The sequence below is a fragment of the Herpailurus yagouaroundi genome, unplaced genomic scaffold (genome assembly GCF_014898765.1).
Source record: "Herpailurus yagouaroundi ecotype Mexico unplaced genomic scaffold, PumYag 166, whole genome shotgun sequence".
NCBI lineage: Eukaryota > Metazoa > Chordata > Mammalia > Carnivora > Felidae > Herpailurus > Herpailurus yagouaroundi.
Window position 1 is genome coordinate 1,940,738 of NW_024412407.1, and position 12,069 is coordinate 1,952,806.

At 54.9% G+C, this 12,069-nt stretch overlaps 3 protein-coding genes across 6 annotated transcripts in view; 2 read left to right on the forward strand and 1 right to left on the reverse strand.

Annotated features, from left to right (window-relative positions):
• The window catches only part of LOC121038483 (cyclic AMP-dependent transcription factor ATF-7), an 85,933-nt gene extending 85,544 nt beyond the window's left edge, over nt 1–389 (forward strand). The window contains exon 11 of the mRNA XM_040487941.1: nt 98–389. Coding sequence (XP_040343875.1) covers nt 98–315 — 218 coding nt within the window. The 3' untranslated portion in view covers nt 316–389. The remainder of the gene's footprint in view (nt 1–97) is intronic.
• A 3,187-nt stretch (nt 390–3,576) lies between these two features.
• Nucleotides 3,577–5,692, forward strand: NPFF (neuropeptide FF-amide peptide precursor). Its single transcript, XM_040487976.1, has 3 exons — nt 3,577–5,022; nt 5,223–5,344; nt 5,458–5,692. The coding sequence occupies exons 1-3, from the start codon at nt 4,696–4,698 to the stop codon at nt 5,573–5,575; spliced, it is 567 nt and encodes a 188-aa protein (XP_040343910.1). The 5' UTR covers nt 3,577–4,695; the 3' UTR covers nt 5,576–5,692.
• A 264-nt stretch (nt 5,693–5,956) lies between these two features.
• On the reverse strand, nt 5,957–11,262 carry TARBP2 (TARBP2 subunit of RISC loading complex). Of its 4 annotated transcripts, none has more exons than XM_040487972.1 (9): nt 10,904–11,232; nt 10,180–10,349; nt 9,266–9,368; nt 8,589–8,684; nt 7,933–8,005; nt 7,603–7,720; nt 7,166–7,293; nt 6,551–6,752; nt 5,957–6,391 (listed from the first exon to the last, which is right to left on the reverse strand). In XM_040487972.1, the coding sequence occupies exons 1-9, from the start codon at nt 10,954–10,956 to the stop codon at nt 6,234–6,236; spliced, it is 1,101 nt and encodes a 366-aa protein (XP_040343906.1). In that variant the 5' UTR covers nt 10,957–11,232; the 3' UTR covers nt 5,957–6,233. The 4 variants fall into 4 exon arrangements, with proteins under 4 accessions (XP_040343906.1, XP_040343907.1, XP_040343908.1 ...); XM_040487973.1 differs by lacking the exon at nt 10,904–11,232 and adding an exon at nt 10,655–10,788; XM_040487974.1 differs by lacking the exon at nt 9,266–9,368 and having other exon boundaries at nt 8,589–8,667; nt 10,904–11,262.
• Between the last annotated feature and the right edge of the window lie 807 nt (nt 11,263–12,069).

A 12,069-nucleotide genomic window follows, 5' to 3' on the forward strand; every position in this document is an offset into this window, starting at 1 on the left:
CTTCGGTACTCTGATCTACAAGTCTCATTGGCCACTATTCTCTGGGAACTCCTTGGGCTTTCATGTCTGTGCTTTTCCTCACTCTCCCGTTTTTTAGGACAGAAGGAGCAGGGATTCTTATCCCTCCTTTTGATGCAGGGAAGACACAGCCTAGAGAAGGTAGGTGGTTTATATCAATTACATAAAGACAAAAGAAGGCGTAGAGACAGGGGCTCACATCTGTGCACTGCCACGGGCACAGGGCCTCCACATTATGGGAGCCTTCGCTGTAGAACTTGTGTGCTTTATGTGGATGGGGAATGGTCGGGTGTCTGAAGGCAAGTGGCCTCTTATCTTTCAGTGTTTTTCCCCACCTTCCTCCCAACAATAAAAAACAAAAGCAAGCCCTACTCTCAGAAAGTTTCCAGCATGACTAGGGGAGTGCACACACAAACACACACACAGGAGTTAAAGATGTGGGGAAGAGGTCGATCTGGAAGTGAGGGGTGGAGCTTATTTAAAAACAGGTAAGAGTTCACAAGAAAAACAGATAATGGCCAGGAACTGGCAAGGGGCGGGGCAGTCACTAGTAATTGCTCATGTTTATGTATCCTTAGATAATTAGCACAAATGAGGAAGAGGGAGCCAGGCTACAGAACTTGACCAGGAGATAGCAGGTGCCTCTGAGGGCTTCCAGGTAGAAGAAAAGTGACTTACAAGCTGTTTGTGGTTGGTGTTTGGTATAACTGATGCAAGTAGGAAGCCTGAGTCTCTGCAGGAGAGTGGGAAAGGCAGTGGTGGTCTTCACTGTGTTGTGCTCGGGAGCGCATGGGTTTCCAGAGAAGGTGAGAAAATAAGTTGCTGAAATCCAAATACCAAAGCTGCCAAGATCGTGAGGCTTTGGAAGACCTGGGACCGAAGGGAGGGCACTTTCCCAAGTTGGGAGAATTAACCCATCCCAGCTGCAGGCGTATCTTGTTGTGTTGCACTTTGCAGAGGGTGGGGATTTTTTGTTTTGTTTTTTACAAATTGAAGGTACAGGATCCCAGTGGAGGAAGTACGTGCAGATGTGGGGGAGATGGTAGCAGAGAACTAGACTTAGAAGTGGAGCCCGAAGATGGGACTGCATTGGTGTGACCCCATGATCCAAGCTGAACAGAGGAGCTGCTGCTTACAGAGGAGCACAGAAAGTGGTTTCTTGAGACAGATTCTCCTGGTGAAGGCGCTGTCAAGACTAGGAATGACAAAGGATTTAGAATATTACAGGGCGGATCTCTGTAGCACGGCCGGTTAGCTCGTCCGGCTGTTAACCCAAAGGTTGACGGTTTGAGCCTACCCAAGGATGTGATATTTGTGGTAGGATGTTACAGGGGTGTCTGGCTGGAGTACCGGTTGGTGGAGCAGGTGACTCTTGATCTCGGGATTATGAGTTTGAGCCCCATGTTGGGTGTAAAGATTACTTAAAATTAAAATCTTCAAAAAAAAAAAGATTATGACAATGTTACGGAAACATAGTTGATAAAGCAGTGGTTGAATTTGAGAGGTTTGACTCTAATTTTTAAAATTCTGTGGGTAAAGTGCTATCAAAGAGCATCACACACTACTGAGAAATCATTCATGGAAGGAAGAGCTAATCGATGCGGCAAACTTCATTGTCTTATTTTAAGAAATTGCCATGCCACAGCCACCCCCACCCTTTAGCAGTCACCAACCTGATCAGTCAGCAGTGATCACCATCAAGGCCAGGTCCTCTACCAGCAAAAAGATTACAGCTTGCAGGGGGCCTAGCTGGCTCAGTAGGTGCAGCATTGGCTCTTGATCTCAGGGTCCCTGAGTCTCAGGACTCAGGGTCCTGAGTTCAAGCCCCACGTTGGGTGTAGAGCTTACTTAAGGAAAAAAAAAAAATTACCATTCGCTAAAAAGCTCAGATGATTGTTAGCATTTTTTTAGCAATATCTTAACTTTGTTTTAAGTTTTACTTATTTATTTTAAGAGAGAATCCCAAGTAGGCTCCACGCTGTCAGCACAGAGCCGGCGACAGAGCTAGATCTCATGAACTCTGAGATCATGACCTGAGCCGAAATCAAGAGTCAGATGCTTGACCAACTGAGCCACACTGGTGCCCCAGGAATATTTTCAATTTAAGGTATGGACATGATTTTTTTAGACATTTGCACATTTAATAGACGATAGCATAGTGTAAACATAACTTTTACGGGCACTGGGAAACAAAAATTCATTTGATTTGCCTCATTGCGATACTTTATTGCAGTGGTCTGGATCTGAACCAGCAATATGTCTGTTCGTACCAAAGAGGATAGCTATCTCCATCCTGGACATAGGAAGTTAGCTAGACCTGACCTTTTCTGAATTGAGCCTCAGCTCAGATCCACTTGTAATTGATGATCAGAGACACTAGGAGAATCAGGGTAGCAAACACTTATTGGCTGCTCTGTGCTGGGTGTAACACTAGATGCATTGCATTCATTAAGTCATTTTCTGTTCACAACAACCCCTTGGTAATGCCTCATTTAAGATGAACTGAGGTTTAGGTTGACATTTGCTCAAGGCCCACGGTGACGTGCACGTGCTGGCATTACAATGGCTCTGTCTGACCCCAGAGCCACTCTGCAGTGGTTCACACACCCTCACAACACTGCCCCTCTGGACTTCTGTCAGGTAAGAACAGACAGAGGCCTTGATGTGGTATAGGATCCATTTCCCACAGAAAAACCGCCTGCTCGTGGACTGGATACTCCTCCCTTCTAAGAAGCGGTGACATTCCAAGATGTGATGATGATGAGTGTCAGGTTCTGTGCTTGGGACCAACTGTGAGACCAAGCTTACAGAGGGAGGCCGCATTAATAGAAACCTAGTATCTCGAACATGCAGATCAAAACCTGCTCTATTCTACCTATCCAAAGTTACAGATTGGTTGCTAGATGGCTTGCTAAAAGAGGGAGGTCCCCTTAACAAAAAATAGAGTGGAAGAATCAAATACGTGAAAGGCTTGCACACATGAAAGATGTGCAACAGTATGTGACTTAGTGGGGCACACTGAGACCCCTAGTGGAGGCCACAGCCAGCATGGCACATGGATAAGTCTGCCCCACCACTGTCTCAGGAGATGGAAAATTCACTGGGACTCTGCAAGGGTCACCACTGCTAACGTTTCGAGGACACTTGCTCTGTGCCAGATCCTGTGCCAAATGGATTACAAAAAGTATCTCAAATAATGCTCACCCTGGAAAGTAGTTTCTTTTATTTCTTAAAAATTTTTAATTTTTTTTTCAATATTTATTTTGAGAGAGAGAAAGAGAAAGCACGAGCTGGGGAGGGGCAGAGAGAGAGGGAGACACAGAATCCAAAACAGGCTCCAGGCTCTGAGCTGTCAGCACAGAGCCCAATGTGGGGCTTGAACTCACAAACTGAGATCATGACCTGAGCCAAAGTCAGATGTTCAACCGACTGAGCCATCCAGGTGCCCCATTTTTTTTAATGTTTATTTATTTTTGAGAGAAAGAGTGTGAGTGGGGGAGGGGCAGAGAGAGAGAGGGAGACACAGACTCCGAAGCAGGCCCCAGGCTCCGAGCTGTCAGCACAAAGCCCGACGTGGGACTTGAACTCATGGACCACGAGATCATAACCTGAGCCAAAGTCAGACGCTTAACCAACTCAACCACCCAGGCACCCTTCAAAAGTAGTTCCTTTTAACGTTGCCATGTTTTTCGGTGAGGAGACTGTGGGTTTTGAGAGATGGCTTGCCCAAGACTGATCCACAGACTCTTTACTTCATGGCACCTCTCCAGCACAGGCTAGAGAGCCACACGGGGCGGGGACAGGGGAAGTTGAGGAAGGGATTCTAGGATCAGAAGGGAAACTCTATCAGATGACTTTGAAGGACCCCCTTCCTGAGAGCGACTGATTTTTTCCTAAGGCAGAATTCCTGTCACCTGCTCCAACAGGTCAGAGCCAGGCAGAGGCTGGGGTGACTAGTAGGAGGTGAACAGAGCCATATTCCAACCCCAGTTTCCTGCCCCTGCCTTTCTGTGACTCCTTAGAATCAAGCTTAGGAACCTCCATCTCCCCCTTCCCCCCCCCCCCCCCCCCGCCCCCCAACCACCACCCTTCAAAGAGCAGAAAAAGGAAATGAGCAGACTTGACAGTGCGGAGCTGTGGCCACAGGGTGGCAGCAGTGCCTCACTGCAGAGGATGGCTCCAGAAGCCCAGGTGAGGTGGGTCCTAAGCAGCGCTCTCTAGTGTGAAGACAGGATCAGTCTACAGAGATTGGAAGCAATCCCCACTGTGTGGGCTCTGAAACCTTGTAGTCTCCTTCTGTATCCCACTTTTCTGTCCACAAGCAAATCTCAGAATAGTGATCCCATTTTCAACCCTCCCAAGAGCCATGTAGGCAAGGGTGTGAATGGTCTGGATGACCCCAGCTGCAGCCACAGTCACGGCAAGGATCAGGCTCCGTCATTCTGGCTAATTCTAACCCTGGCTCTTAGTTCCTTCCTCTGTCCCAGGACATAATGCCTAGCCCTTCTTTAGAAGACTTCCTCTATGCTTTTATTCTCTAAGGAAGGAAAGAGGAGGTGATCAATTGGCGCTCTCCAACCTATTGAGAAATCGGGGGTTCTTGAAGGCCCCCCAGGGCCTGGCTCTGACAACACATCTGCAATTAATGATGCTTCTTGAGCTCTGGAGACAGGATTTATGCATCTAATAAAGTCTCTAACTCCAGGCTTAGGGGTTGGGGGCCGGAGGCTGGGAGCAGGAAGTCCCAGGGGTGCCATGGGAGGGGGTCCCAGGCGGCTCCTAATGGAGCCGTGCGTTTCCATTGCCTGCTCTAGATCCCCCCTCAGGCTGCTGGGGGGTGGGGGCCGGAGCACAGCAGGTATAAGAGGCAGGTATAGCCGCAGGAGGGCAGATGGCAGGATGGATTCCAGGCGGGCAGCGGTGCTGCTGCTGGTGCTGCTGCTAACAGACTGGGGCTGTGCTGAAGGACCAGGGGGCCAAGACGAAGGACGGCAGATCTTCCTGGTGAGTTACCACCCCCTCTCCATGTCACCATTTTTCTGTCTCAGTGGGAGGCTTGAGCTCCAAGTTCAGATACTCGGGCTGCCAGTGTCTTCACTGGGTCCTCATATCTGAGGAAATGGCTCCTCAGCTTCCCTTTGCCTGGTGACCTAAACGTCCAAGGCCTTTGCCCATCTTCCTTCCCCGATGGCCCTGTACCACAGGAGGAAGACAGCAGGCCCCGCCCGCTGCAGGAGGCCCAGACCCCTGGGTCATTCCTGCACTCCCTGCTCCAGGCCATGCAGAGACCCGGCCGAGGCTCAGCCTTTCGGTTTCAGCCCCAGAGGTGAGTCTGAGAGGGACACTGGGCAAGGCAGGGGCCAGAGGGACAGGAAAGGGGCAGGGGGCGATCTGGGAGGGGTTGAAAGGACCTACAGCTGAGGATGGATCTCTTCTAAGGTTTGGCAGAAACACCCGGGGCTCCTGGAGCAGCGAGCAGTTGGGTCCCCGAGCCGGGGAGGAGCTCAGCGCCCCGTTCTGGAGCCTGGCTGCCCCTCAGCGCTTTGGGAAGAAGTGACACATCATCCCTTGATATGTTTGCGTGCAAGGCTCACAACTGAAAGTGCCGCATCTCCCTTACCCCCCTCCCACTCCCCCCCCCCCACCCCGCAAATAAAGCTGTCCAGCTTCTGAATCCATGTGTCTGCCTGTATGAGACTTCAAAGGGCTGGGGGAGAGCCCTGGGACCAGAACCACGGCCCCCTCCATCTCCACAAAACCCGAGCGCCGCAGGAGCACAGGCAGTGGGGCCCCCGGAGGTCACTGTACCTAGCCTCCTGCCACTAGAAAGGTAAGTGTGGGGACGTGTGGGGAACCAGGTGGGGAGGCACAACAGGGGAGGCAATCTGGTGCTAACCTCCTTTGTCGTCAGTACCAGTCAGAGAAACCAGAGCAGACGTAAGAATCCAAGAGGCAGCGTGTTTATTCTGGGCTCTAGAGGAGAGCCCCCTGATTTCATTCCCACTCGTCACCACCAGTGACAGGAGGCCAGATCTTGAGCCAGCCAAGGCCCTGGGGTCCCTGGCTCCTGGCCCTGTGTCCTGAGCCTGCAGGCAGGCAGTCTGTGTCAGAGGTAGAGACGGCACCTCCAGGGGTACCAGAGCTGAGCAGACACATAGGCTGGGGGCAAGAAGGGCAGGGAGCAGGGGTGCACGTCCGTGAGTCCGGCTGGGGCTTTATTTGCTGCCCGCCATGATCTTGAGGTACTGCAGGGCACGGCAGGCAGCCTCACCGCGGGCTGCCTCCCTGGTCGCTGCAGAGCCGTGACACACGGTAGCCGGCTGTGTGGACAGCTCCACCAGGCACTGGCAGAGCCCACTCAGGCTCAGTTCCTCTGGAGAGCAAAAGAGAGGAGGGAGGCGTGGTTGGGTGGGAAGGCAGAGCTGGGAGGGGTACATCCACATCACCATCATGCCTTCCCCCACCCCCGTCGGCCCATCTGTACTTGCTCTGCTTCAGTCCCCACCATCCCCGGCCTCCCCACTAGCCATACCAATATCCAGATAGCTGACATGGAAGGCCTGCTCCTCAGAGAGCTCACTGAGGACACTGCAGCAGGCAGGGCCCAGAGCACCTAAGGCGCCCAGGGAGCAGCTGCGGAGGGACAGGATCTTCTCTCCCACTGAATTTCGCAGAGAATCCCAGGTGCAGCCGGGGCCCCGGTTCCGAAGTCCATCCAGGCGGGAGCCCACACCCTGACAAGATGGGGACAGTGAGAAAGATGCAACCACGAGCTGAGACCCAGGCACCGAACGTTCAATGCCAAGGAGGGAAAAGCCCACAGAATGAATGCTTCATCCAGCTTGCCTTCCCCGAGTTGGCCCCTCTAACTACTAGACTCTGGACCAGGGTTCCAGGCAGCCTTCCTCATGCCAGTAACAGCAGGCTGCAGGGCCCCTGCCCCGGGTCAGCTCCCCACAGCACTCACCAGGCAGGCCTGTAGCTGAGGCTGAGAGGGGGCCCAAGGAACTCTGGGTCTGGTAGGAAAATGGGGAGAAGCAGGCCCGGGACCTGAAGAGGCTCACTCCCGAGCGACAGGCCCATGTCCCCAGGGCCCTGCCTGGCATGGAGGATGGACCACAGTGCCTGGCCCGCACAAACCACTCACAATGGAGAAGTGATCGTCATCAGGCTCTGCCTCATTCCCATCCCGGGCATCCAGAGGCACCGTGTGCACTCGAAGCAGCATTTTGGCCGCCGCATTACGCTTTGCCAGCTTTTTGGAAGTGCCACTGCCTGCGTGTGGGGAGAGGGTTGCTGGATTATGATCCCCAACAGACCCAGTGCTTTCCACCCAGCTCAAACTTGAAGGTTGAGGGTCCCCTCACGGGATGTCAGTTGGAAAGAGGAGCTCTGGGCCTGCCATGCACCTGAGAACCTGGTCAGCCAGAAGGGGGGCAAAGGGCAGAGTGCAAGGGAGAAGCCAGGAGGAAGGGAGCCGAGCCAGGGGCTCAGCCAGGACAGCGGGGCTTTGGCAGAGAGAGGCTAGGAGCTGCCTGCGGCCGGGGCTGGAGTAGCTGTAAGAACTCCCCTCCGCCCGGTTACCAATCTCAACGAAACGCTCCACTCGGCAGGTCATGGTAAACTCTTTGCGGTGGGCCGGCCCAGACTCTTGGGTCACCGTGTACTCAGGCAACCGCCAGCCTTTCTGCACCACCAGCTCCTTGGAAGGGAGAGACAAGGGTGTGCAAGGCTGAGTGAGAAAAGACTCGTCCTCTCCTTCCTCCCCTGGGAGCCTCAGGTTCCAGGTTAGAGGAGGAATAAAGGATGTGGGAAAAGCCCTCAGAACAGGGGAAGAGCCCCACATGACCGTCCCTCATGGCCCCGGGTTCAAGGGAAGACAGGCATGCGTGGGAAATGAGGATGGGGGCACACCTGCAGAGCGCCAACAGGATTGCACTCGGACTGCTGAGGGGAGACGGGGGGCTGCACCTCCATGGGGGGGCTCCTGAAGGAAAAAGGGTCCAGGCCAAAGCTGCTGGGGCTGTCCCTTTTGCGGCTCCCCATGAGTCCTAAGCCCTGCTTCGGCGTCCCCATGACCATTTCCCTACACCCCACCCGGCAGGCAGCTGTCTGTCCAAACATCCAGCCTGCTTCCTCCCCCTCCCACCCAAGTGAGGTCTCTTCCAGGGCCCAGGCCCACTGAGATTTTTCTGGAACAAAAGATCATCACCTTGCCGGGACAGTGGGAGAGGGGCTGTATATCCAGTCCCTGGAAGCACCTGATGGGACGCACACACAGGACCATCATGTGACCAACTCAGAAGCAAATGGGGCCTGCAAGACCCTCAGACATGGCCAAATATCATCCACGTGGCTATTTAAAAATCATAAATTCCCTCCTGTCCCAAGAGCTTACCAGCTGGTACGAATTCCTCAAATGCTGGTCCCCAACTATTCCATCCTGTTTACTCTCAGACTTGCTCCTGCCTGACCAGCCTGAGTCCAAAGGCTGGGGGACCAAAAGCCAGGACCCCTTCCTTCCCACCCACCCTCCCGCCCCCTTCAGGCAGTCAGGAAACACAAGATACCTGGTTGGAACAGCAGATGGAACAGGAGTCGCAGCCACTGCAGCAGTAAAAACTGGAATGTCCTCAGGCAGTGAAGAGTCTAGGGGAGAAAAAGAACTTCCCGAGGGGAAGGGGGCCTTTGATTCACACCCATGTGTTGGGCCGGGGGGTGGGGGGGGGAGGGTAGAGGGTGGGGACCCAGGTCCTCCTGACCTGCCCATCCCCTAAGAAAACTTCTTCCACTTCAGCCAAAGACTCAGGGAAGCTTAACCACCAGCGATCCTTTGCTGCCAAACACTGGATCAAAAAGACTGAGAGAAGGGGAAGGAGGGTCTCTTCCTACTCAAGAAACACGGAGGCTACAAACTCCAATGAACGTGTGGAGGAAGGAGGGACAACGTGCTAGACAGAGGAGGCGTGCTGGGGAGTGGCCCCTCTAGCCTCGGCCTCCGCCCCGCACCCTCCCGAGCCTGGGCCCAAACCACAGCCACAGCCCTTTGACATTCCCCCCCAAGGATCCTTCACAGCAGCAGGAGCCCTGGAAGCATCCAGCTCGTCCAGAGGACACTCTCAGGGAGAGGCCCAGGTTGAGGCGGCTAAGTGTCACCAGGCCAGCCCTACTGGGCAGAGGAGGTGGCCGCACAGGGGCCTGCGTTCCTGGCAGGGCCTCTAGGAAGCCTTGGCTGTTCCTCCCTCACCTGCTGTCCTCCAGGGCCGGCTCCAGCATGCTCCCCCCTTTGAGGTGTTTGAGGGCCACCTCAGCTGCCTTGTGCTTGGCTGCCTTCTTGCTGGGGCCCTGACCTGGGAGAGGGGCGTGGGCAATACTGGACGTCACTGGGAGGACAGAAGAAAAACCAGCATCCCACAGCCTCTCTCCTCACAACTGGAGGGAGTCAACCAAGCCCCACTCACCAGGTGCCCCTGCCCAAGACTGGAAGCGTTACACTAGCTGCTGGAAGGAAGGGCTTTTATCTTCCCAGGAGCTCCCCAAATAAAGTCATGCCGGACATAAACTGCTCCTGAGTTCACACACCTTGGGGTGCGGATTCTTTCCCTGCCTTACTTTCCCCTGGGAAGCACTTTCTTTTCTCTCAATACAGATAGACGACTGCAAAGGTAGAAAGAGGGTAGGCTCTAGAGTCAAGGCCTGGCTCTGCCACTTACGAGGCATGGGACCTTGCACGAGTCGTTGCATCTCTCCGGGTCTCACTTTCCTCATATTCAACATGAGGATACTACCATCTACGTCACTGGATTAGACTGGTTTAAGATTAACTGGGAATTTGGTCAAGCACCTGGAACAGAGACCAGTGCAGCCGACACATACTCCCCCAAATACTTCACTGAGACTTGGGTTTATCTCCCCCTTCTCCTCTAGGATGATGTCAATCTGCCAGAGCACTGTGGCCGTCCTGCTTGCTCCTCCAACTCTCCCAAGTCCTACCCACCTCCTCACAGACCCGTTTTCCCAATCCAGTCAGTGGCTTTTCCCCTGAAATCTCTCCTTCCCTCACTGGCCTCAGAGAAGACGACTGGGAAGAGACTCCAAGAAACAAAGCCAGTAGGGCCCTGTGAATGCACACCCCAGCCAGGCTGCCCAAGCCTTCCTCACCAGTGCAGCTGGTGTCGCCAACGGTGACCCGGAAGGTGAAATTAGGCTGGTGGGCTTGGCCCTCGGCTTTGAGAAGGTCGTACACGGGCGTCTTCCCTATTCTGGTCCCATACTCCTGCAGAAGGCTGATCGGGGTCTTGCCCGGGTTGGCTGCCAGCATTTGCTCTATACTGAGGGAGGCGGGAGGCACAGACCCTCATCACACCTCCAACTCTGCACCCACCTGGCCAAGCACTATCAAACCCAGGCACACCATGGGGGACATAGGGTCCAGGGGACCCCGGGCAGTACAGCAAACACTAGCTGGATTCAATGTGGAGTAGAGATGCAGGCTGGGAAAGCAGGGTCCACTGCCCCCAGAGCAAGCGGGGAATGCACTGTTCCTGTCTCGGTTAGGGAAGAGGATCCTGTACCCCAGTGCAGGTCGCAAGTGCATGTCCCCTGACACAGTGCAGGCCAGGGACCCGGTACCCACCAAATGCACTGAAGGTCGGGGGCATTAAAGCCCAGTGCCCCAAGTGCAGTCTGGGAACCGGGCCAACCCAAACTATTTAGAGCAGGAGGCAGTGGCCACTGCCGGGATGCATGCCGGGAACCACGGCCCACTACCCCAGTGCTTGCCGGGAACAACCCTCAGGCCAGGTGCATGCTGGGGCCGCGCCGCTAACTCCTCCGCACCGCGCCACGCTTTTCGCCCGGCAGGGATCGGTACGAGGCGGCTCACCTGGGCAGCCCGCAGCCCGTGGTAGTGCCGGAGCCCTGCTCCTCTTCACTCATTCCCACCTCCGTCCCCGCGGGCGCCACCGTGACTGCAGCCTCCACGCGCCCCAATACACAGCCGACGAGCTAGGGCCGGGGCCAAGCCCCGAGTCGCGGCCGGTCGGGCCCGCCGCGGGGCATGCTGGGACATGGAGTCCCCCGCCCACCTGACTCCATGAGTCTCCATCGGGAGGGGAGCTATCCGACCCACAACTCTCCGCGTGGTTTGTCCTGCCAGGCAGCACCGCCTTCTGGGAGGAGCAGAGCCCTCCACTATCGCTTCCCGAACTGAGGGTGGTTATGTGTGTGTGTGTGTTTTAGTAGCGTTCCGCCTTTTTTCCGCGTCTCCCCTCCCCGGGGCGGGCATGCGTACTAGTAGAGTGGAAGAGGCTAGAGGCGGGGTGGTGAGGGGTAACTCGAGCACCCGGTCCTTTGAATCCCGAGGAAACTACAAAACCCAGAAGCTCGCGCGCCATATTTGTCGCAGCTGGAGGGGCAGGGTCAGGCGTGCACGGAAAGCTTCGCGGTATAATTGGTTATTTCCGATTGCGCTGACTTGCTCCAGCAGATTGCGATTGGTTACGTTACCTAGAAGGGCGGGGACAAGGAAAGAGCCAGTTCCCCTTGGCCCCGCCTCTTTTCTGAAGAGAGGTTGTGATTGGTCCAGTGGCGAGGCGGCTGTCGGATCCTAGCTCTTTGCAGGCTCGGAGGATGGGCCTTCCTTACCTGGACGCGGGGAGGAAACTGTCCTTTGCCCCTCAAGCGGTGGAGCAGGCCAAGTCCATCTCAGGCAGTTCCCCCTCAGCGCGCGGCCTAAGCTCCTGGCCCTCGAGCCTTCGTCTCACAGCATCTGCTTCCTTTTCCTTCACCCCCCCTTTCCCTTAATTCTGGCCCGCAGCCTGTCTGGTTTCAGTTCTTTTCTAAAGCCTGTTTAGAGTGTCCCTAGTCAACCTTGTTGTAGCTGGCCAGGAGACCCCCTCTGGGTGCTGAGAATCAGGCTATGGTTGGGACAACAGGATTAGAAGGACACAGCATTCCTTCTGCTGTGGGTCTTGGGTCTCTCAGCTGAAGAGACAGCAAGAGAGGATTCTGGTCTTTTAAAACGAATCCACTAATCTAGGTGCAGAGCAG